The sequence below is a fragment of the Rhamphochromis sp. 'chilingali' genome (assembly GCF_963969265.1).
Source record: "Rhamphochromis sp. 'chilingali' genome assembly, chromosome: 3".
NCBI lineage: Eukaryota > Metazoa > Chordata > Actinopteri > Cichliformes > Cichlidae > Rhamphochromis > Rhamphochromis sp. 'chilingali'.
The window spans coordinates 16522337-16546557 of NC_137931.1; the positions used below are offsets into that span (position 1 = coordinate 16522337).

General features: G+C 39.4%; 1 protein-coding gene across 1 annotated transcript; it reads left to right on the forward strand.

Moving 5' to 3' along the window:
- Positions 1-436: 436 nt before the first annotated feature.
- LOC308394130 (nectin-3-like) lies at positions 437-19941 on the forward strand. Its single transcript, XM_080878303.1, has 8 exons — positions 437-568; positions 2181-2263; positions 2404-2533; positions 3908-4231; positions 5030-5359; positions 8072-8356; positions 8696-8797; positions 16963-19941. Exons 3-8 carry the CDS (start codon positions 2464-2466, stop codon positions 16965-16967), a joined length of 1116 nt encoding a protein of 371 aa, XP_080734429.1. The 5' UTR covers positions 437-568; positions 2181-2263; positions 2404-2463; the 3' UTR covers positions 16968-19941.
- The last annotated feature ends 4280 nt before the right edge of the window (positions 19942-24221 follow it).

The window sequence follows — 24221 nt, forward strand, 5'->3', positions numbered from 1 at the left end:
TTGTCCATGTAATTGTTTTCACCTTCATATTTACTGCTGCTTTCGGTTACATTTAAAAGATGTATATAATGTAACAAAGGTTTAGGCCACTAAAAAAACAAAAAACAGGTTTGGGGTCATGACCTTTTTCAGAATAATCTAAAATCCAAATTCAACAAAGAACAGAAAAAAGGTTTTTAATAACTCATAAATATTTTTAATTTTCCCTTTATTAAAAAAGACGACTTAGTCTACTTGAATAAACACTTTAAATAAAATAAATTAAGGTTATTTTTGAGCTTCTTTGTGGCAGATTAGCTCTAATAACGAATGGTTGAACCTGTGCAGTTGATTTCTTGAACTGCAGTTGCGCCATTCGGCCTCTGGGGGTCTCTGTTTGTTCATCTTTCCCGTCCTCAGAGGGTCGTTTGCAAAGTTCATGGGCTGAAAAAACGCAGAAGGAAACAACACGCTGGAGTATTGGTTTAATGTACGAGCTGTGGATTATACTTTTCCAGTTTCACCTCACCTGACGCACAGGGCGAACGCCGGGTCCCATTTGTCTTTGCGGATTAAACTCTGTCAGCAGGTATTTATTTATTTTTATTTTTTTCCTTGTAAATTCTGAGCAGTTTTAAGTAAGCACGTGCGGAAGGACTGAAATATTTTTAAAGGTTAACGCTTGCATGCTTTGCATTTGTTTCTTTGAGCGTTTAAATTGAACCCACCTGCTGTCAAATTCTTCACAGCATCTCTAACTTTGACCTTAACCTTCATAGCGAATGACTGTGATCGACTTAAAATGACTTGGATTAATATAAACTCAAACTTTATCACACTTTTCCTGTTTTGCACCTGTGACTAAAGTATTTTAAAGGATTGATATTTACTTAGATATGCTTACTGATATTTACTGTGCATTTTTCATGCATTGCACTAATCTGTCCCTATTATTTTATACTATAGTATTATATAGTATATTATTAAGTACAGTGATTTTCTCATGAAAAGAGAATTCGTTTTGTTATTTGAAAAATAAAAATGTGATAACTTTGTTTTTAAATGTGGGGGAAATTATCTTTGTGTGTGTGTTGTTGTTGTTGTTGTTGTTTTATTTATTTATTTATTTATTTTTAGAAATCTGTTCAAGATGTGTTCAGTCTGTCTCCTGAGGCTGGATTTTGGTTGGCACCCAGGTTTCACTTCCTCACTTGTTGATCTTGAAATGTTGTTGTCAGTCAACTTCTAGCTCCCTCGCTGTCTCTTCCATTGATGACTTGCCTTGGATGTGAAGAAAATTAGGCTGGACTTTCACAATAAAAGCCTACATCTGTTTGGCCTTGTTGACTGAGTCTCCCAGCCTACTGTGAGACATCAGTATGGCTTTATAGTGGAAAAGTGATTTAACTGTTGCCCAACAGGAGCAGGCAGCTTGTTTGAAGCCAGATGGCTGACAGTGTAAATGGTGCAAAATAATGCCCGTAAAAGCTGTGAGGTCTGGACGTGGTCTGTCTTGTGGTTTAGGCAGGTTTCTCTTTACCAGTAAGTCCACTTCACCTGACTCAGAGCAAGTTTAATCAAAAGTCACTTTGTGCCAAATTCCTCCAGCCTTTTTCTCCAGGATGCGGAGAGCTGATGCAAGCCAAGTACAATTCACAAGTAAAGCCACAGTGGTGACTTTCTATTGTCTCTGTGAAACAATGAGAGCAGAGCTATGCCAGAGTATGATGTTTACAGCTTACTCACTGCTGGGCTCGGCTGGTGATTGCACACCCTCTGCTTTGCATGTCCTTGTGCATGCTGTGCTCACCTTAATGACTCCCTCCAACCTCCATCTTCAGCATCCGGCCACTGTAATTCCTTTGTGGTTGCAGGTATCGATGTCGAAACCTCAGGGCTTGATGTTGTCTAGACATGTAAGAGGTGTGCTTGTGTTGCGTTGCCAGATAATTATGGGCTCACCGGAGTGAGCGCATGCTGTTGATTAAGATATAAAACCCCCTATTAGACCCCAGGTAATGTTCCTTGAATCAGCATCTGTTGTTGTTGATGCTTACAAATCGCCATAGCAGCAACTTTTAAAGGAAACTAACCGTGGGATGCACAGATGTCCAAAAGAAAAAAGAATACTAAAGAAAAAGTTTAATTTCTTATGATGCTGACGTCTTTGCTAATGTCCTCCTCTGGCTTTTCCATTACAGCTGACAGCTTCCCAAGAACATGCAGGATCTACAGTTCTGACCAGCAGCGGCTCAACAAGTAGAGCACTGGACAGCTGACAGGGGTATGATTTTTAGGAATATTATTTCCTTTTTTCTTTGTCCTGTTTATTTAGCCAGAAGCTGTAAAAAGTGCTTAACCTTGAGGTTTCCCCGCTGCGATTAAGGTTGTGGTCAAACTCCCTGACTGCGTTTGTGTGTGCAGCTGCAGTCTGGATGTAAGATTGGGTCAGTACTTGAGTCGGTTACCCTGCTTCAGTGTGCGATGTGTGGGTCCTCTATCCCGCTGCGTCTGCTGCTCTGGATCGTAGGAGCAGCTGTCTCTACGACGCAAGGTATTCCAGATACGTGTGCGTGTTTAATTTTTGAGTTTCTTCTTTTTTTCTGTGTTTTTGCAAAATGATTATAGCCTCCTTTTTTACATGATGATTACACTTGCTGCTATAACCAAAGTTTCACAATGGCCTAGGCTGTTTTCAGAGCAGACTGTTAGCTTACAAACTGTAGGCATGAGATTGCAAAAGTCAGAAAGAGAAAACTCTAACTTTATTGAGTTCGTTTTTGTTTAATGGTGAGCTTGGTTTTGCATGGAATTGCCTCTGCAAGAAAGTAACTGCATATGTCCTGGTTTGTCTTCATATTACTCTTGCTCTATATCATAGCTGTAATTATTTTTTATTTTTAAGAGTTAAAAAAAATGCAATTATCTAAGATTGAAGCAGTTGTGCCCAACCTGTTTGACTTCTGTTTCGTGTCGCTGATGTGATTATTTCTACATACCTTACTAGACTCATTAGTTCGATGCATAATTGCACAATATTTTTGCACAGCAGCAAATGTGTTTATCAAAAGCTGTTTATAAAAAATGGAATTAGCCATCGTGTCATCACCAGTTGGTTGTGGATTTTATTCTAGGACTTTTACCCATTGCTGTTTTATTTTTTTAACCACATCTGACAAGTTAGAAGCCGAGCACAATGCACTGTCATACAATAGCAATGAGGTAGCCTCACACCACGGAAGACAGTAATTGATAGTCTACCCTACTAGCTTACTCTAAGTGGGACCAGAATTTAATAAATGAGTTCCACAATGTGTCAAATAACACTTGAAACTAGGGATCTGGTTGGTTTATTGGCGTGCTTCAATAAACCAACCACAAAGTCTGTACTGACATATCAGTAAAATTTGAAAAACCCTAAAGAAAATTTAGGGAACCCTATTTTTTTAGGGTTCAGAATAAAGATTTTAAATTATATTCTAATTTTATTCCATCTAGTCATAGAGTTCAGGAATCTGATCTGGAGGTCCCCTCCTCCTTCTACTTGTGATGTGTAATGAGTATGTCCTGGGTAAACCCAGGACACATTGGTGAGATTATGTCTCTTGGCTAGCCTGGAAACACCTCTGTATTACCCCACGTGATCTAAAAATGGATGGATGGAATTTTGTATTTTTGTGTAAACTTCATTGTAGGTTCTCCATTACCTGGGCATTAAAAAGGCCAATCAGACCACTTTTAGTCAAACATAAAAAAAATTTTCCAGAAAAAAACAAGTCCAGATGCCCCCTTTTCAAGCCCTCACAACTTTGTAATGCAATAGGGTTTTGTTTTTAAATTCAGTGTTACTCTTACTTCCCCACATAATTACCAGTGAAAAAGTCTTTAGAGTTACAGGAGCTGACTCTGTGTTTGTGCCTTACGTCAGGTAAGGTTTTAGGTCCCGCTAATCTGACCGCAGAGGCAGGTCGTCCCTTACTGCTCGGCTGCAACATCACTACGGAGCCAGGTGATATGGTCTACCAAGTGCGCTGGCTCAACAAGCACCACAAGCTCATTCTGGCGTACGAACAGGGGACGTCGCCCCACATCAGTCACCAAGACCAAAATGTGCAGCTCACTGTCTCTCATCACAACGCTAGCTACATAACCTTCATGAAAGTGCAGGCTGCTGACAGCGGCTGCTACCACTGCATCTTTGATGTTTACCCCAAGGGCACGCAACAAGGCTTGGCGTGCTTCAATATCATCGGTGAGAGTAAATCTTACAAATATGTCTAAAATGAGCTTTAACCTCAGAGCCGTTTTTAGGAATGTTCCCATTCTGTCATGTCTGTGGAAGTGACTGAACTTTGAGTTTCTTGTAGGTGTTTAAGCTCTCATCTGAGAAGCTTCTTCAGTTCTAAAACCAAATGATGGAGAGTCTCAGGTATTTAAACCCTAGTGGGACTTGTTCTCCTGGAACTGAAGAAGCTTCTTGATTGAGAGATAAAACCTCTTCACTAGCCTCCAAGCTCCTTAGACCCATTCTGCAATAATATCCTTACTGGTGGTTCTCATAACATCCCCTTGATTCTGTTTTCTTAAAAACAACAGTCTTCGGTCTGCATTTTTCAAGGTAGCAGCTCCAACTGACATTTGAACTTTTGTGCCTTTATGATAAAGTCAAAGCCTCTTTTGCAACTGTGTTTATTTGTGGAAGTCACATTGCACAGTATAAGCTTTGTTTTGCCTGAGGGCAGCAAAATCCTGTAAAACCGGAAGTAGCAGGTTAAAGTCTGAACTCTCAGATCAGCAGGAGCAGGAGAGCCCACCCAGGCTGCTAACCTTAGTGCTTTCTGTTGTTACTGCTAAATGTGCTCATACATTATTCTTATTTAAAGACCATCTCTTATACCCTAAAAGCTGCATGGAGTTAATGAATATCAGTGTAGACAGCTACTTTTCCATACTAGATGACTATAAAACACTTTGGAGCAACTCCTGTTATTTTAAAATCTGCTGTATAAATAAAAATGACTTGATTTGGCTACAATTTTCTGTGTACCAGGAAAAGTGCATTTCGATGGCAATAAGACTGCCATAAGTGGAAAGCCGACCACCCTTTCATGCTGGTACAGCCTCCCTGGCAGGGTCCGACAGGTCTTGTGGAGGAAGACAGCCGAGCAGGGTGACACCACCACTGTTGGCTCCGTTGCTGAAGGCAACCATTACAAAATAGAGGAACAGTTCAAGGGTCAGGTCAGCCTGAGCCGAACCCTGGGACACACTGAGTTGACGATAAAGGCTGTCCGAACGGAGGACGAGGCCTGCTACACCTGTGAGTTCCACACGTACCCAGATGGCACCCGGGCCGCCACCACATGCCTCTCTGTTTATGGTGAGATCTTATTTTTTTGTTTACTTGGTTGTTTTGTTTTGTTTTTTACTGTATTTGGTCCTTGGAAATTGTTCCCTATTAGGTGATGAATTCTATGTTATCCAAAGTCTGTCATTACATATAGCTGACAAAGTTGTCATGACATTTAGTCATTAGCAACTCAGTAGCCATATTTAATCAGCGCCTCTATATATGGCTAATCTCCACAACCCCAGCTTTGAATATACTCTTCAAAGTTAAACTACAACCCTCCTCGCTCGAATTGAGACAAGCAAGGATCATACACTGGATGATTGCTCAGGCGCTATTTCAGGCAGGCAGTAGCCATGATAAGTAGTCATGGTAGCTTATCTTATTACCATGCCATGTCAGCTGATACCCTTCTACACATCTTATTGGTAAATCTCATATAGAGCCCCCAATTTAAGTTGCCTTAGCTTGACAACAGCTGCTACCCACCTGCAAGCCACTTTGCAACCCATATCTCCCACAGAGCCTACTTTCATGCTTGTGAGTGTCGTACCTATTATATGTGTTGGCCCTTGCTGCTGCTCTCCCAGCCTCCAGTTTTCCATATATACACATAAAACGATTGGGAGATCCCACAACAGAGCAACGGCAATCTTCTCATTGAAATACACAAAAATCTCTGTCTGTTAGTTTCTTTGACCACCAACTTGTCCTTCAGAATTAAGAGTTGAGGAACCAAATTTGTCACACAGGTATATCTGAGACCCCTGATTGTTCTTATCTATCTCATATATTGTGGCATAATCATGTTGCCGTGCAACTACCTAGCAACAAGCTAAAATTGCATGTTTTTGTTGTTTTGTTTTTTTTGCCTTGTTGCATCTATAGCACCTTGTGAAATTATCCTTTTGCTATTTCGCACTAACATATCAATTATACCCACAAATCCTGAAAGATCTAGCAATGTGGGTTTTTTTCTTTTTTGTGTTTAGACACATAGAACAGCTTACAGGTACAAACAATACTGGAGCATGAGCATTTGCTAGCAAATATAAACTAGAGCAGATTAAAAAAAACAATTTTCTTTTAGCTTTAGTTGTATTAGGAGGCACACCTACAATTTTCATTTTATAATGGGAACACTTAATAATAATAATAATAATAATAATAATGATAATAATGATGAAGATGATGATAAGACTATTTCTGGACATCTGGAAATGACTAATGTGAGCTGTTTCCAGGAAATGTCAGATAAATATTTCGCTGGGTGTTGACATGGAAAAGTGTTTCCATCCTTTCCATCAATCTGTGCCCATTGTTAGTGTCATTTAGAATAAAAATAATATGTTGGAAAAAAATTTAAATGGCATGGGACCTTGAACTGACCAAACTGATCATTCCAGTTCAATGAGTAGCGCTATTGTTAATTTCCCACGCGGAACATGGATCTCTGAAAGTAAAACATATTATTAATATTACCAATCCTGTATTTGTTTACAGGAACATTTATACAGTATGGGTTAGTGTCACATGCTAGAAAGTTAAACTAGTTTTCTTCCCTAAACCTGCTCCTAACTTTAACCCAGAACATGATACACAAAAGAGGAAAAACAAGGTGTGGCTGTAAAGTTCGGGCTAAATACACTGGTGCTGGCGCCTTTCTATGGTCTCTGCCTTATCTTTCACCCTCTCGGAAAAGGGTCTTGACATGTACCACAATGAGAATATACTGAGGGCTGAGAGGAAATGTGTACTAGTGTATGTGTGTGTGGATCCTGTATATAGCTCAGGAAAAGGAAAAGCAGTGTATAAACAAACCACAGGCAGCTCAAAGGTGAGAGGTACTGGAGAGGGTCATTAACTACTGTTCTGATCTATTTTTCCCCTCAGTGAGAGAGAGTTGCTTAGACCACTATTACACTTTTACACATGAATTATACTTCTGCATCAGATCTACTCAGTAACTTATGCCAGAACCAGAGTCCCATTTTAATTGTATGCTGTGAGCTTCCACGTAACCTGGCCTGCGCCTCCTGAGAAGTGTAACTGCATTGGATCAGTGTATACCACAACTTGACTTGAATGGTGTGCAAGATTGTGGTATAGAGAAAAAAAGGAGTTTTGGGTTAAAACGTCAGTTGGGACGTAGATTTCCATCAGAAGACTAAATGTAGCTCTAGTGATCATGAGCAAAAGTTCCAGGAGTGAGAGTAGTTGCTGATCTTCCTCTGTGAGTGCGTGTGTGGGTGCTTTTGGAGTGATAATGAGAGAGGGGTGTCACAGAGGGGAAAGTGGTGATTAATGTGGGATCAAGCCCAGGGGATGAGTGGTTTACTGTTTCCCTAGACACAAAGCCTAGTGTGTTTGTGTGTGTGCGTATGTTGCTTTCCTAACAGGCTTTGCTTTTGTCTGAACTGTTGGAAGCAGACACCAGATCCAGACACACACATAAACACACACACAGTCAGTAAAAGCTGCTCTGGCTCTGTTCTCCGTCTGGCTTTTGTTTCCAGGCCTGTCGGAGGACGACTTGTGTCACTGTGTCGTCGGGGCAGAAAGATTGACAGGCGATGTTCTCTGTTTGTCCATCTTCATTAGGAAGGCAGATGAGCAAATCTTTGTTTTCTGTGGTGTAACTAAAAGAATACCAAAAAAGAGTAACACAGAATGAAAAAATGACCTAAGAAAAATTGCAAAATAAACTTCAAGCAGCCATTAACTCAGTCTGTCTCTCTACAGTTTTACCCAAACCAGAGGTGAGCCAGGTGACCTCACCTTCAGGGATCACTGAGGCCAACTGCACGGCCAAGTCCCGGCCTGCAGCGGAGATCATGTGGAACGTCGGCAGTGACAACCGAACCCTAGGCCCACCATTTTCGTCGGCCTACGAACAAGGCGACGGTACAACAATAGTGACGAGCACGCTACTCTTCCAGTCTGGGCTGTTCAGCGACCTGTCCATCAAGTGCATCGTGCACCACCCGGGTTTGAATAAACCCCTGTTGATGTCCCTCAACACAAACAGTGAGGACCTCCTGAATGATGTCTTGTCCTGTCACACATTATAGCAAATATAATATGCCATAATGTGTAAAAGCTCCTTTACTAGGAACAGGAGCTTTTGTTGACAAATGTGAATTCTCTGCTATTTTAGTGCTGGGTAATTATGGCTGCTTTGATGGGGTCCCGAATCCTGTAATGCCACATAGTACGGGAAGGATTATTTTTAGTACAGAGAACCTTTCTTGTCTTACCACATCACCTAACATGTTTATTCCAGATGTCATACATAATATATATCCTACTTTTAGACATCATCTGTGTTTTGGAGGAAATGTGAGCTTGTGTGTTTGTGTGCCACAGTGGGTCCAGCCATGGTTATCCTCATCTCTGTGTGCGGTGTGGCAGCGGTCCTCCTCTTGTGCTTGTGTGTGTGTCTCTGCAAGTGCTTCATCTGTACGGATGGTGAGTCTAAAATCTAAGCTTTTTTTTTTTTTTTTAAAAAGCTTCACATTTGCATTTCTTAAATAGCATTCAGTTACTGGAGTGCTAGGATTTAGCTTGACGCAACAAGGCCAGCTTTGCCGTTTAGTGGTGTCAAAAGGCATTTCAGAAATGCAGTGAGTGTAGTTTTTGCAATAATAAATTACAGCCTGTCATCAAACATAGACTAACTTCTGTTACGAGACCATATGAAGATTTCCCTTATATGGTTGGCACTCTCAATCCTAGTAGCTCCAGAAAACATGGCTGAAGAAAGTCCATGAGAAGCCCTTTGAGGTATTCCCTCAAAGTTCAGCAAAACAGTTATTCTGGGAAGCCTTTATGAGGAACCATGTAATTATATATGTCAAGCAGAAGAAATTACCAGACTTTTTTTTGTTGTTGTTGTTTTGTTTTTTTTTTATTAAATTCTGCTTTACTTAAGGTTTTCTAGGCTTTCCTTTATCACAGGATGTCCATGATGTGAGAAAAACCCTCAGTGCATATGCAGTGTTTGTCTAGTGGCCTGCTGTGCTGGCCAAGTTTTGAGTGCCTCTTGTCACCGTGACTGTGATAAAGTGTCCACATTTCTTCTGGTTACATGAACAGAAAACATCTTGGCATTTATGGACTGTGACATACCAAATCAGCCTCCAAGAACTACAGTGGCACAACTACTGCTTCAAGGACTGACAGATAAAACTTGTTTTCTTTTCAAAGTTAAACCTAATTATTTTGTCATTTGTAATTTTGAAAATGAACAAAAAGGGGGAAAATTATTGAATGCTTGTATATAAAGGAGGTAGATCATATATCATTACCATTAACATTTTAGCTAGTTTTAGCTCAGAGTTTACTCTCGTCACCCCTATTTTCTAACATACTTACATACTTACTATATATATATATATATATATATATATATATATATATATATATAATTATTATTTTTTTTTTTTTAAGATTGTTGGTGTCTTCACTACCAAGTTGAAACAAATGTGACTCTAACTTACTCTAACGTAGTAAAGATTTACAACACTGACAGCAAAGATGTAAATATTTGTTTTTGTAGCAATGGGAGAATAAATAACTTCTCAAAATGATGAGCAAACATCAGGAACTGAAAAACAATTTCAAGAAAGACATAAAAGCAGCTCCTCAATTGACCACTTCAATCAGCCTTCAAAGTGGGTCAGTTCCCAAAGAAATATCTTTGGAGCATAAAACAGTGTTGGTCTCTAGAGCTAATTTGCCCCTTCTTGGTGACAATGATAAGTTACCAATTTCTGATATTTTGATTCTGATAACTCATTTGTGTCTTTACTAATTTTTTTTTTCAAGCCCTGTTTTTGATGAAGATAGAATCCCATTTTATACCACAGATAGTATAAAAGTACAGATGTACCTTACTAACCAAGCTAACTAGCCAGCATTAGTTGGTGACAGTTGGTGATGTCACAGTGGCATCTTTAACTTAGTCTTTGGAGTTCAAGTTGAACTAATTAGAAATTAAGAATGTGGGTTTTTGTATTTGTATTTGTTTTTTGTTTTTTTTTTAGTTCCCATTGGGCATAAAAAATGTGATTCTTTTAGCTGACATTATTAATCCATTGTGTTTTGCAGACAGGGAAAATAATAGGAATACAAGGAAGCATAAATTGCTTATTAACAATAAATGCATAGCCTGAAAGATACTTAGCTGCCAGGAAGGAAACCATTCACAGCTTAGTTCTGCCAATGTTAATAGCTGTGTCTGCCAATTTTGATTACAAAAAAGGATATTACAGTTTATATTTTTTATATATATAATTACAGTTAAGTTGGAGATTTCTGATGTTTCAGCTGTTTTTATTATAACAAAACATGAAACACACTAACAGTTACCAGAAAACACCCTCTAAAGGTCAATATTCAGCTTCTTTTCACACTTAGGCGACATGGCAGATGCCTTCTCCGAGGTCATTGACACTACCTTCTCTGCTGTTAACACCTTTCCCACAATAATGACTGAGTGAGTTGCCAATGTAATGTGGCATGTGGGTGGTTGCCCATTTCCCCCTTATGATAAATTACCTCCACACCAAAGGGAGCCAGGGAAACTCTGGCTTGTGCTGTATTGACAGAGGCCTTGGCTTGAAGCTGGTGTTCTGGCTGGCAAAACAAAAGCTGTAAAGGAAGAAAAACAAAAGTGGAGCTGATGTGTCAAGGTTGGGTCACATGACTGTTCTTGACATCCATAGCTAATACAATCTCACGCATCAACAACAGTCAAAAAACTATAATCCATTATAGCTTAAATATGCCATCCCCTCATGGACATTTTCATGTTTGATTTTTCAAAGATTTTTTTTTCAATTTTTAAAAAAAGTTTTCAGCGATGTTGTAAAGGTGGGAATTCACTGCACTGCACCCTTGTCACCTCTTCATGTCAAGTTTCAAAGCTAGGTTTTGCCCACACAAGAGAGTCCCCATTCATGCTGCTGATATAAGGGTGGTTCTGTTTTTGTCAGGAACACTCTTAAATACTATGTTAGCAGTGTGATTGATTGTGCCATGTTTGACCAGAAAATTGAGCTTGGGATATGTTGAATAGATTGCAGTGGCTTCGTTGTAAAAATAGATTTTTCCCAGGAAATGAAGCCCTTGTTTCCTTGAAACATTCCTTGAACCACAAGTTTCCTTGTTTTCCAACTATGTGGGACTTGAGCAGAATAACAAGTGATTGTGCCGATTGTCTGGAGTTAGCAGGCAGAAGAAAAGACCCTCTTTCTTGGTCTAATCCCTGAGACTAAGAAAGAAGGCAGACATTAAGGGGGCCTGGATGAGGGAACTGTGACAAGTCCTAAGCTGAAAGGCTGCCCAGTTGATAACAACGTCCCCTCTCATACTCAGCTGTACAGACACACTCTTACCATATGTATTTCCCAGTCTTGGCCAAGTTGGGATGTGGAGCAAACACAGGCTTTTACTGTGATGTGATTCAGATTGCAGTTAAAGCTGTGATGCAAAGTGTCTTTGTTTTTACTTTTAGATAACCTGACAAGTTTTGTTTTATTTTTTAAAATCAGACAGCTTCATGTATACTGATCATTTAATGATTTTATGATATCACCTGATGACACAGTGATTAAGCCAAGATCATCGCTGTCATTAATAGAAAATTTAATTCTAGTTACAGGATCAATTCACAATATAAACATAGTATCACGTGTAAAAATTCAGCTGCAATGCATCTTTCCCATACTTGGATCTAGTTTATACATATGGATCAAGAGTTATTTGCATATGAAAGTAGAGTACTGTGAAAAACTCTTGACACACAACTTTGCAAAAACAATCTTAAATAGTATCTTTAGGTAGATTGTTGCTAGTATTTTGCAAAACAAAAAAACAATTTCTTTCCATTTCTTTTGTTGAATCTGTGAAAAATGCCAAAGATAACACAGTTTGAAGGGCAGAAAATAGTATTTTTGGTGACTACCAAGGTGATTCCCAAAGAGCTATTAGCTGAAAACTGGTTATGTCTGCATGGTGTATGGTGTGCAGTGTGTCCTTAAGAAATCTGAGGAAATTGGACAAGTGGAGGACAAAAGAAGAAGTGTCATGCCTGAAAGACTATACAGCAGATGAACAGTATCTGAATGTTGTCTCCTTAAAAATAAAAAACAAATCACACAGAACCTGAGACATCTGACTCTTCAGAAGGCTCATCAGAAACGATCTCAGTGGAAGGTTAGCTCAAGTCACGGTCTTGAGGAAAACTGGGAGTAAAAGCTGAGGTATGCCAAATTACACAATAACTGGACTGAAAATTAGTGACAACAGGTCTGATGGAGTTAAGAGTTCAAGTTTGAAATTTTTGCTTCAAATCATTATCAATATGTACAGAGGGGGGCAGCAGAGAGGTAAAATAGTGCATTTCTACAGCCATCTGTAAAAGTCCCAGGCACAGTCATAGTTTGGGGACACATTTCAGCCAGTAGTGTTAGTGATCTTGTCAAACTTGATGGAAGTATGAAAACAGAAGAGTACTGTCAGATTGAGATTGACCATGCAATACCATCTGGAAAGCATCTGGTTGGAAAAAGCTTCATTTTTCAGCACGACAAACACAGTGCCAATGCCGTAAAAAGGTATCTTCATAGAAAAACACACAGTGGAACACTCAGTCATGGATTGGCCTCTCCAGAGCCCAGACCTCAACATTATTGAAGTACTGTGGCATCATGTTGACAAGAGAACAGAACAAAAGGCAGAAACATCCAAAGAAGAGCTTTGAATGTCCTTTAAGAAGTCTGGAAACCTATTCCTGAAAACTACTTAAAGAAATGACTACAAAGCTTCCTAAGAGAGTTCAGGATATATTTAAGAATAAAGGTCATCATACAAAATACTGACTTTCAAGGTGATTAGAATGGTTTCTGGTTTCCCTTTGTAGCACATTCAGTGCGCATGCGCCAACCAGCGTGCAGCCTGTTACAGTCGCTCCTGCTCAAATAATTTCCCCCAGGGATCAATAAAGTATTCTGATTCTGATAGTCCACTTGAAGTCCAAGTTCTTTTGACCAGCTGTTTTTGAAATGGCGTTGGCTGCATGAAGGTTAAAATCTTGTGTAGAGAACAAGCAAGAGATTTAATTTGATTAAACGCAATCTAGAAACTCTTCTCATGGTAATTTAGTTTTTTATTAGCTATTGTAAATTTATCTGCTTTTGTCTCCTGGCACGCAGGAGAGGGAGTCTTCAATCGGGTATGAGCTATCCAGACATCCTGGCAATACTGGAAGCATAGAAAAGCTAGTTACTTTCCCCAGCACTATGCCAGCACACTATTCAATGGGTTTTCAAATTGGGCCAGTTGTAGTTTACAAAGAATGAAACAAACATGAGTGACATTCCTTTTACAAATCAGAACGACCTTCTGCTAAGTTTGTCTGTGTTTCAGTCCTGCTAAGGATCTAATATTGCTTGTTAACATCCACCTTGTAATTGTAATCTTGTCTGTCATTTTTGTAGGCATGGTCGCTGCATGTGATTTGTCGGATTTAGCTACACATAAGATGCTAGGGGACCTGGCTGTACTCAGCTTGCACTGTTATGAGAGCAGAACTGTTGTTAATGAAACCATGAAATCCACCAAAGAAATAGTCTCCATGCAAGTCTTGTTTTTACATTACTTTTCCTAAATATATCTGTGGAAAAATAGTAACAACCACAGTTAAAACATCAGTTTATGCATTAATTAAAAGTATTAATCTAATTTATAAGGACTGGGAAGGATATTAACAGCATAATCACCCAAACCAACAAGAACCATCATGTTTTGATTCAAATCTTGCTGAGTGCTGGAAACAAATTACAAAATAACCTCTTTTGGTGAATAACCAAAACAAAACAAACTATAGCAGGTTACCATGTGTTTCCAAAGATGCTCTGACTAACAAAATTAAGTTTATGGCTTGTAATGTAATTTGCCTTAATATTTCCTACCATGTCATTTTTTTAAGCAATTCACCTCAGGACATCTGTACTTCCTCTCTGAGTTAGAGGAAAAGCTGAAAATCCTGCACTGTGCACCAGCCGGTCTCTAAAACTATTGCTGACAAAAGTCTCTGAAATGCCCAGTTCCAGAGAAACCCACTGTGAACCCATTGAGGTACTGTAATGTCTGCGGTTGAAGACAGACCATGAAAAAGCCACAAATAGGCCCCGGTAGTTCCTGCTCAAACAGTGGGTGTAATTCGCACTCTGCCTGCCTCGATCTCAGCTGGGAAGAAGGACCAAGGCCGGGGCCTCTTCCAGTAAAATGTTGCTGGTCTATTTGGGGCAGTGTTTGCATGATTTTTGTCGTGGTTGGGTGGTGATATGTGGACCGCAAGGTCTGCCGCTGGCTGAACTACAACTAAAGATAAGAGTGTGAAATCTTTAATCATGGAAAGAAAATGTTTTCAGTGGCATCTTTTAATCTGAGGCACCAGAGGAAATATGGGGCTGGCACCACATCCGGTCCAGCACACAAACACAGTTACCACTTGAATCATGGGGGCAGAACTGATAGCTCCCAAGATATCAGAGGGAGGACAAAGGAACAAACTTTAGTCTCATGTTATCTTAAAAGGAACACAGCTTCCTAATGTGGAGAAGGTGACACCTACTGGTTGCCACACTGAAACAACAAACAGCTTTAACAAGCATTAATTTCCATCTGCACTAATGATTTTCCACTAACTCACAGCACAGTTAACCTGTCGCTGATGCTCTAATTGTCTTTTAGCCTCCATGTGTCGATTTTGCAGTGGTGCTATAGACTTTCCTAAATAACTCACATTACTGCCACATGTAGATTTAGGTGTGGCAGGCAATTATGTCTGTGGAATTCATGCAGTGTTTCATTATTTTGTGTATGTGATCTTTTTAGATATGAGGGGGCGTTTTGGGGATTTTGTGAGTGCACAGACGTGTAAGGGCTTGCTGTGTTTCTTTTTGCATTCCTGAGTGGGATTTATATCAAGTTAATACACCCTGTCGCCGATGATATTGTGACATTTTTACATTTAGAAATACTCTGAGGGCTTCTTTTTATAGACTAACCTCAAACTCCGATCTTGATTAATAAAACTGGATGATCAATCAAACAGTTATGTATAGCCACAGCTTAAGAGCCACTTTGGATTTAAAATTACAAGACTGAGTTTATAAACAGTCCAGTTACTGACAATGCCATATAGACTGGGATTTTTTTGGTCAGCTTGTGTAACTCCTTTCAATGTCTCAACCGGTATTTTTGATGGATTGACATGAATGTTGCTCATGTCCTAGTTGCTACACCCATCTTTCATATCATGCTCCTTTTTCAGTGGTCTTAAATGCACATACTAAAAACTACGTTTCCATAAAGCTATGTTTTATGAAAATGGCTATAGACTGGTCCATTAGCTTTTCTTAACCCATATAATTATCATAGCATATGTATGCATGTCTGTTCAAGACTTCTCCTAGACACATTACACAGTCTGGATGGAACTTTTTACCAGGATTATAAAAATCTATTTAGCTTCTGGGAATTATGTTTATAATTCTCAAATCCTAATAGATCATCAGCTGATGTCAAAATGAGCAAATGTTACGTATACGTGTACCTTGTTGTCATTACCTGTACGTGTACATGTATGTGTTTTTATATACATTTTGCGAACTTTTTTTAGGCCAGTGAAATGTTTCGCTATTCAATACCTGTAAATAAGCATTTGTCAAACAGTGACACTAATAGTGCCTGTCACTGACTACTTTGTCTTAGACAATATGAAACTTGCAAAGAAGAACAATAAGTACATGTTTTTATTATTCATTTGCTTGGTTAAGGCGATCGTGGCTCAAGAGTTGGGAGTTCGCCTTGTAACCGGAAGGTTGCCGGTTCGAGCCCCGGTTTGGACGGTCTCGGTCGTTGTGTCCTTGGACAAGACACTTCACCCGTTGCCTACTAGTGGTGGTCAGAGGGCCCGGTGGCACCAGTGTCCGACAGCCTCGCCTCTGTCAGTGCGCCCCAGGGTGGTTGTGGCTACAATGTCGCTGCCATCACCAGTGTGTGAATGGGTGGATGACTGAACGTGTAAAGCGCTTTGGGGTCCTTAGGGACTAGTAAAGCACTACACAAATACAGGCCGTTTACCATTTTGGTGTTGTGAGTTTTTGCATTCTCACTTCATACACTTCATACATATAATGAAGATAAAAATGATAACATGATAAACTGACATACACACCTGTGTTTTCATGCATGATCTAAATGAACAAGTGCTGCAGGTCTGGAAAAAAATACCAATAGGGTGGGTTTTGGCCTTAGTGTTGTTGGTTTCTTGATAGTGGTTTAAAATCGATGGAAAACTTAACGAGTGACTAATGGACCAATGTCCTAGAAACCTGATGTTGCCCTCATCAACCTGAAAAAGTCTCTTTACTAATGAAATCTAAACAACATCCTACCAGGAAAAGGCGGTTACAGTCTGAACAGGACATGCAAGGCTGTCAAGGAAGGATTGTGTGATAGATTTTGAAGTGGAAAATTAAACACTGAAAATTTTCCGGTGTTCTTGGGACAAAGGTGCAGGCATGGCAAATAACTTTGTGTGTCTGTCTCTTTCTATCCAGACTGATTTGGAGTCTGCCCTCACCGCTGCTTTGATGAAGGTCCAGTGAAGCTCTGAGCCTGACCTAGCTGCTCAGCACCGTGCCCTTCAATTCAGTATTCAGAGGAAGGAGGAAGGGAACAGAGCTGAGCCAACACTGGGCTGAGCTGGGAGGGTACTGCTAGTGTGGACACCAATTTACTACAAAGTAAACAGAACTAAAACCACATTATTTAATGCTAGTTATTATACTTACGGTAGAGCACTGGAGATGTTTGTTGATGAAACCCTTTTATATAAAAGATAGCAAGGCTGAGAGATGCAGAAGTAGATGTGGCAAAATGGAGCTCCAGTGGTGAGATTAAACAGTGCTTCCTCTCTTAAGAAGTCGTTGTAGTGTCTGTACATGTGTGTGTTTGTATGTGTGTTTTAGTTATTCTCTGATGTCAGAAAATGGTGTGATGAGTTATATATTTTTTCAACTTTCAGTAGCTATATGATTGCATGAAGTGTCATGTAAATTTACAGTTGTGGTCAGAAGTTTACAAACACTCATCTAGGGTATGAATGTCATGGTTATTTGAGGATTATAATGATTTCTTTGAACTTTACTTTTTCCAGGGTGGAATGATTGTGCAATATAAATCTTTAATTACTTTAAAAAACAAGACTTGAGTGAACAAGTTTGATCTGATTTTGGATTTTCTTTAATCCACACAGGGTCCAAATTACACAAAGCTTGAAACACCATACTAACATTTGGTTAAGTGTCCTTTAGCAAGTTGCACTTTAGCCAGATGTACTTGGTAGTCATCAAGAAGCAAAAACCGCTCTTGTTGCCAAAATTTGTAGACTTCATTTAAGTTGGTTGGTTAGCTGACACAGACCTGGCTTTAAAGTGTTGTTCACAAATTTTCAGTATGGCTGAGGTTTAAGAAGACCATTCCAACAGCTTCTTGTCAGCCCGTTTATACCTTCCAAAACCAGTTTTGATGTGTGTTTCATTGTCCTGTTGGAACACTCAGTTGTGTTGTCAGTCAACTAAATGTTGATTTGAGGTGAAGTTGCAGAATTTGGAGGTAGTGATTCTCATTCATTATTACATTTACTCTGTGGAATGCCCCCAGTACCACTGGCTGCAAAACAGTCTCCATGCCTTGTGTCATTGTGGCTAGACAGCTCAATCTTTGTCTCATCTGACCATGAAACTCTTCTCCAGAAGGCATTTGTTCCATGCGGGCTGCTACAAATTTTAGTCGAGCTTGAAGGTGTCAGTTTTGGAGCAGAGTTGGCATCTTAGTCCATGGTGATGTAAAACTGGCCTCACTGTGGACAGTGTTGCTGGTGTTCCAGTAGTTTCCAGCTCATGGCACGCTTGAGCCTTGATGTTCCTGAACATCCTAAGCAAATTCCTCAAATCTGATGGTGACACTTTTGGTCTTTTTCCAGATCTTGGCAAAGTGGTGATGCATCTGAATACCTTGTACTTACTTGCTTGAACAGTCTGCAGTTGTTTAAAAACGGCTTCAAGAGACCTTCCCAACTTGTAGATATCTACAATTCTCCTACTTAGAACTTCTCAATTTTTACAATATTGGTAAATCCAATGAGTGCTGAAAAAACAAATCCTTTTTTTGCTAGCAATTGAAATTACCAGTTGTAGTCAATTATGATGACTAGTGAGACGTTAACAGGCTTTGCTCTTGTCAAGTTAAAGACAATGTAAAACCTTTAGCGCCACTTATTCAAAGATTTAAATAAGGAAATGTATGTATATGAGTCTGTATGCATGTTTGAGCCTGTGTGGATTAGAGAAAATCCAAAATAAGTTCAAACTTATGGAATCCTGTACAATCATTCTACCCTGGAAAAAGAACAGTTCAAAGAAATCATTGGAAGCCCAAAATTACTATGACATTCATGTCCATGATGAGTGTTTGTAAACATCTGACCATGACTGTAACTACACTTTTCTATATATATATATGCATATATATGCATATATATGCATATATATCTCTAAAACCCTTATATAGATCACTAAACTAGAAAAAATGTTGATGTCACATATATGTAGGTGTCATCAGATATTAACTGAAAATCTCTTCAGAATTGGAAGACCAGAGGCACAAACAAACGTGACACAGAAAAACCGAAACCACCAAAACCGTTTGGACTTTGTAATTGTGAAAATACTTTGTTTCTGAACCTTTTAAGGTGGCTGAACATTTCAAGCCACATCACTTGCTCTTTGCCTGATTGCTGTGGGACACCAATATCACCACTGCGAAGCTGTTGCTTCACCTGACATCCCTCCATTTGTGGTTGTGATGTAGAGAAGAACGATGGCTAAAACGGCACCAATTGTGAACTTGCAAGTTACGGGAAAGTAAAAAAAATCTGACTTTTAGTAAACGGGCCCGTGTGAGTCACCCTGAAGGATGGTTTGTGGTGGAAAAGAATGAAAAGTTTGTTATTTTTAGCTGCTGCCTGCAGGACAGAGACGGGTGGTCGACCTGTAACCTTTGTGTGCTCGGTGGTTAACACCGCCCAAACAATTTCTGTGCACATGAATCCTGAGAATTACTGTTTGCATAACTGTCTGAGAGATAGAAGGCGTTTGTGTGTCTTTCTATGTGTCTGGGTGAGTAATCTGAGTTCAAAAGAAACACAGAGTGCATCTATGTCTATGTGTGTGTTTGCATTTGCTGCCATTGCTGTACAGTATTATAATTTACAGAGTTAAACTGTAGGGAGCACCAGTGCTAGGTTTATTGGCCTGCATGGGCAGTTATTGGTTTATCATAGAAACTCAGAGTATAATGCTACAGTGAAGTCTGTTATCTTTATATATAAACACAGTTTGAAGGTTTAAATATTAATAAATGTCTTTGATGATAAGAAGCTAACAAGCTGATTGTGTTGCTTTTACAGTGTTTTTCCTTTTTTGTATCAATAAATCTGTTAAATAGTGTCCTGCACTTGTGCTGCAAGATAAATCTTAAGCTAATGTGGATCGGCACTGGGTTAAATAAATAAAAAACTTTATCTGCTGTCTTTTCGCTGCTTCTTTTAATTGATTTTGCTGAATATCACAATAGTATGAAGTGATACCCTCATACTAGCTTGGATTCTTTTGAGATTGTTTGGCAGTGATGTATGGGGACCGTGGGTGTTACATACTGAAACTCATTTCCTCCACAGCCCACTGCTGTGACTGTACTGTTTTACTTTCAGAACCTGTGAGTGGTATAACGGCATCTCCTTCTTTGGAAAAAAAAAAAGAACAAAAGAATAAATCTGTGACTAACCAATGCAAATATTTTAAGATTAAAATAGCTTTAACCAGTTTAAAAAATTTTTTTTTTTTTTCGAATATTATTTAAATGACTCACTTGTGAGTCAATTTTCACACCAAAAAAAACCTGAAAGTGTGCATTGAGTTAACCCTTACAGTTTGTATGCTTTTAAGCTTAAACTGGATTTTGGTTTCATTTTGAATTCAATTACCACGTATAAACTAACATCATTGGTTTCCTATTATTTTGTTTCAAAACGGCTGCTATGAAATAGGTGCATCCATCCACTTTCCACTCTATCCAGTCTGGGAGACGAACAACCATATGCCAAATAACCTAAACAAGCATTTCTTTGGGCCGTGGAAGGAAAGTGGAGCAGCTGAAGGAGTGTCGCCATGCAGTTCTTTAAGTACAAGTCAGGTATTACAACACAATGGATGCCTAAAATAATCACACTATTTTCAACATCTACAGTCTTTTTCATAAGACTCTATGCAGTCCTGGGAAAAGCTAAGCAGACAGTATGATTCAGTAGTCTGTGGAACCACCTTAAGCAACAACAACTTGAATTGGTGTGTTTGGCTTTTTCTGTCTCTCGTATCATTATGGAGGAATTTTTGCTCAGTCTTCTGTACAACGTTGCTTCAGTTCGTTTACATTTGCAGGCATTTGTTTTCTTTTTCAGCCATTCTGATTTAGATTTGCTGCTGTGCTTAGGATCATTTTCCTGGCTGTGCCAGGCTTTAGCTCTCAGACAGACAGCCTCACATCTAAGTCTAAAACACTTTGGTCTATAGAGGAGGTCAGCTCAGGGCGCCCAAGTCCTGTGGCAACAGGAATAACCCCAAATCATCACCTCTCCACCACCGTGCTGGGGGTGTTTGTGCTGATATACTGAGTTTGATTTTTGCAAACTTGGAGCTATGCATTATAACAAAACATCTGTACTTTGCTCTTATTTGTCCAAAGGACATTGTTCCAGATATCTCGTGGTTCTTTCAGATGCAACTTTGCAAACCTAAACCATGTTGCCATGTCCTTTTTAGTGAGAAGAGGCACTGTCCCAGAAACCCCTCCAATCAAGCCATACACGTTCAGTCTTCTTCCTGAACTGTGTTGAGCATTTAGCATGCTAACTGAGGCCTGTAGAGTCTGTGGGGTAGCTCTTAGATTTTTTCAGTTTCAATCTGAGGTAAGGGGATTGTAGAGTCATCCATGTAAAAAACTGTGGCATAATTTGCAAAAAAAAAAAGCTTCAGATCTTCTGTTTTTATAGAGGTGCTCATACTTAATTAGCTGATCAGTTAATCAAATACATTTGATTACCAGCACCTCACTGCTACTTACCCTCTTAATTCCAGTGGAAGCAGTAAGGATGTACGCAGTTTTTCACAGGACTACATAAATTGTTATTATTATTAAAACTGTCTTTACATGTGACTTGCATATGTTATGAAAACAAAAACAATGTCTTCTGCTAATTTTTCTGGGGGTTTTTTCTCGTTTTTTTCTTGTCTTTTTATAATACTGTTTTTATCTTCTTTTTTTGTTTGTTTATGTTTTTGGTTTATTTATGTTTCTTCCTGAGGTGAAGCATCTAACGATTTTTGTTTAGTTTCCACAGTAACAATGACAGGAAAAAAATTCCAAGTAGCTCACTATATATTTTCAGTGTTATCAGTGACCCCGCTGTTATTAAAGCAAATAATTTGACTGAAAACATTGACTGTTATACCAAACAAGATTGTTATACAGGCTTATCTGGCGGAAACAATGTCCTTTTCTTGTATATTTTACAATAAAAGCACTGGACCACTAACAAGAAATTATTTTACTCATTGCTCAACTTCATTTTAGAATATTTTAAGGATTTATTTATTCAACTACAGCGTGGCAGAAATAAGATATCATCAGGCCAGCTGGCTGCTAAGTGCGAAACAGAGGTTTACTGTTCTGCCACTAGAGGGCGACCTTGTCTAACTTGATTTAAAAGTCAAAGACGTAACCCACACATCTGTCCAACTTCAAGTACACTTTTTTTTTGGGGGGGGGGGCTCAGTTTCCCTACCTCTGTTATATCTGCCCCTCATACAGTATACAATTTCACATACAATCACACTTCCATGTTTATTCCCCCAAAGAGGCAACGGGGTGCTCTGAATGTGTCACATGGTGGCCGGTGGGCGATGTGTTATCTAAGGTGGGATGTTTGTGAGTATGTGCTTGTGTGTCTGTGCCAGATTTTGCAGCAAGGCACGTCAACTTTTAGTACCTATGAAACCACAACGTCCTACAGGTGCCACATACTCCATGAAGGCCTCCACTGTCAGTCTGACCCCGTCTACCTCTGCAGTACCCTCTGCTCACTATAAAGTAGTTATTAGAGGCCATTTTGTCCACATTTAAAAATAAATCTTACACTTTTTGTAGCTTTAAAACAGCTGCAAACTGCTTTTTTTGCCAATGTTGGTGTCGATTATATAATCTTTATCAGATAAGCACTGTGGTTAAAGCCACAAATTAGAATTTCAAAGCCTAAACTCAAGCGCTTTCCTTTTAGTGTTATTTATATACATGTGTCATTTACAAGCATGAATGTAATGTTGCTGCAGGCTGGGTATCATCAGTGTCAAAGCATGTGACTAAGAACAACATTTTCTTAATATCCGTGAGATTGCGTTTGCATCGTGGATTCTGCATGACTGAAAAACTTTGTTCTTCTTTTTCAATGCTAATTCTCTGTACTCTTCTGTACTGTGCATGATTTAAATTCTAACACCATTTAACTGGTGAGAAATTGCCCTTTTTTATTGTCTGTGAACGTCAGTTTAGAAATGGTTCCTGTTCCAGACTCAAGGTAACGTAAATATGGGAGACTCAAGAGAATTTCTTGGTTCATTTTTTTATAAGCGTCTGTAGCTGGTTTCAGTCTGAAGTGAAAGGTGTCACTTCCTGCATTCAAGGTGTAAGAAAGTACGTCACATCTTTGGATGAGCCAAAGTTAAAAAATAGGGGGGCGAGGTTTCATTGACTGCGCCAAGCATGTGATTCTGCACATGCTGTGAGTAATCCAGACAACGGAAAGTGAAAAATATGACATAAAAATCACATGCTCTCAATCCCCACCTTCCAAAGTCCAAACTGTTTATGATTCTCAATTTAGGATTATAACTTGAGAGTATATTTCAGGTTAATTAGCAAGAACCAGCATGTAGCATGCATCGGAAACAAAAACATGTAAGTCAAACTAATAATGGCTTGAAAAGGCTGCTCTGTGGTGCGGTGGTTGGCACTGCTGTCCCACAGAAAGGATGCTATCTGGTCAACTGGGGCATTTCAATGTAGAGTTTAAGTGTGCTCAGTGTGCCTGTGTGGGTTTTCTCTGGAGTATAGCGACGATGTGTTGCACTGCATGAGGCAAATGGTGTTCACACCAGATACTGACCGGTTCTGGGTCCCCAGACCCCCAATAGCACAAAAAACTGCACATTCCAGGGTGGCCTTTTGTTGTGGGCAGTCTGAGGTACACCTGTGCACTACTCATGATGTCAGATCAGCATCCTGATGTGGCACACCTGTGAGGTGGGATGGATTATCTCAATATAGCAGATGTGCCCACTACCACACATTTGGACTGATTTGTGACCACTGTTTGGGAGGGATGGTTATATTGTGTATCTGGAATGAATTTTAGGTCTCTACGTCCATCCCATGGGGAATGGGAGCAGTAACAAAGGTGTTGCGTTTATATTTTTGTTGAGTGTAGTATCTGAAACTAGGCCCAAACATTTAGCCAAGGTTTCTGCTTTTTAAAATAGCCATCTTTCATAAGCTGCACTAACTATCACACATAGCATTCTGTGATAATGGCTTTACTATTAGCCTGCAAATTATACTAGTAACAATTTTTGTTTCCTACAAAGTTTGGTTTGTGCAGACTAGTGATGGGTCGTTTGCGAACGAAATGGCTCTTAGAGCCGAC

Coding starts and splice junctions, on each gene's coding strand:
- LOC308394130 (XM_080878303.1), top strand. CDS start 2,464: ATGTGTGGGTCCTCTATCCCGCTGCGTCTGCTGCTCTGGATCGTAGGA. Junction 4,232..5,029: donor GGCGTGCTTCAATATCATCG/GTGAGAGTAAAT, acceptor TCTGTGTACCAG/GAAAAGTGCATTTCGATGGC. Junction 8,357..8,695: donor GATGTCCCTCAACACAAACA/GTGAGGACCTCC, acceptor TGTGTGCCACAG/TGGGTCCAGCCATGGTTATC.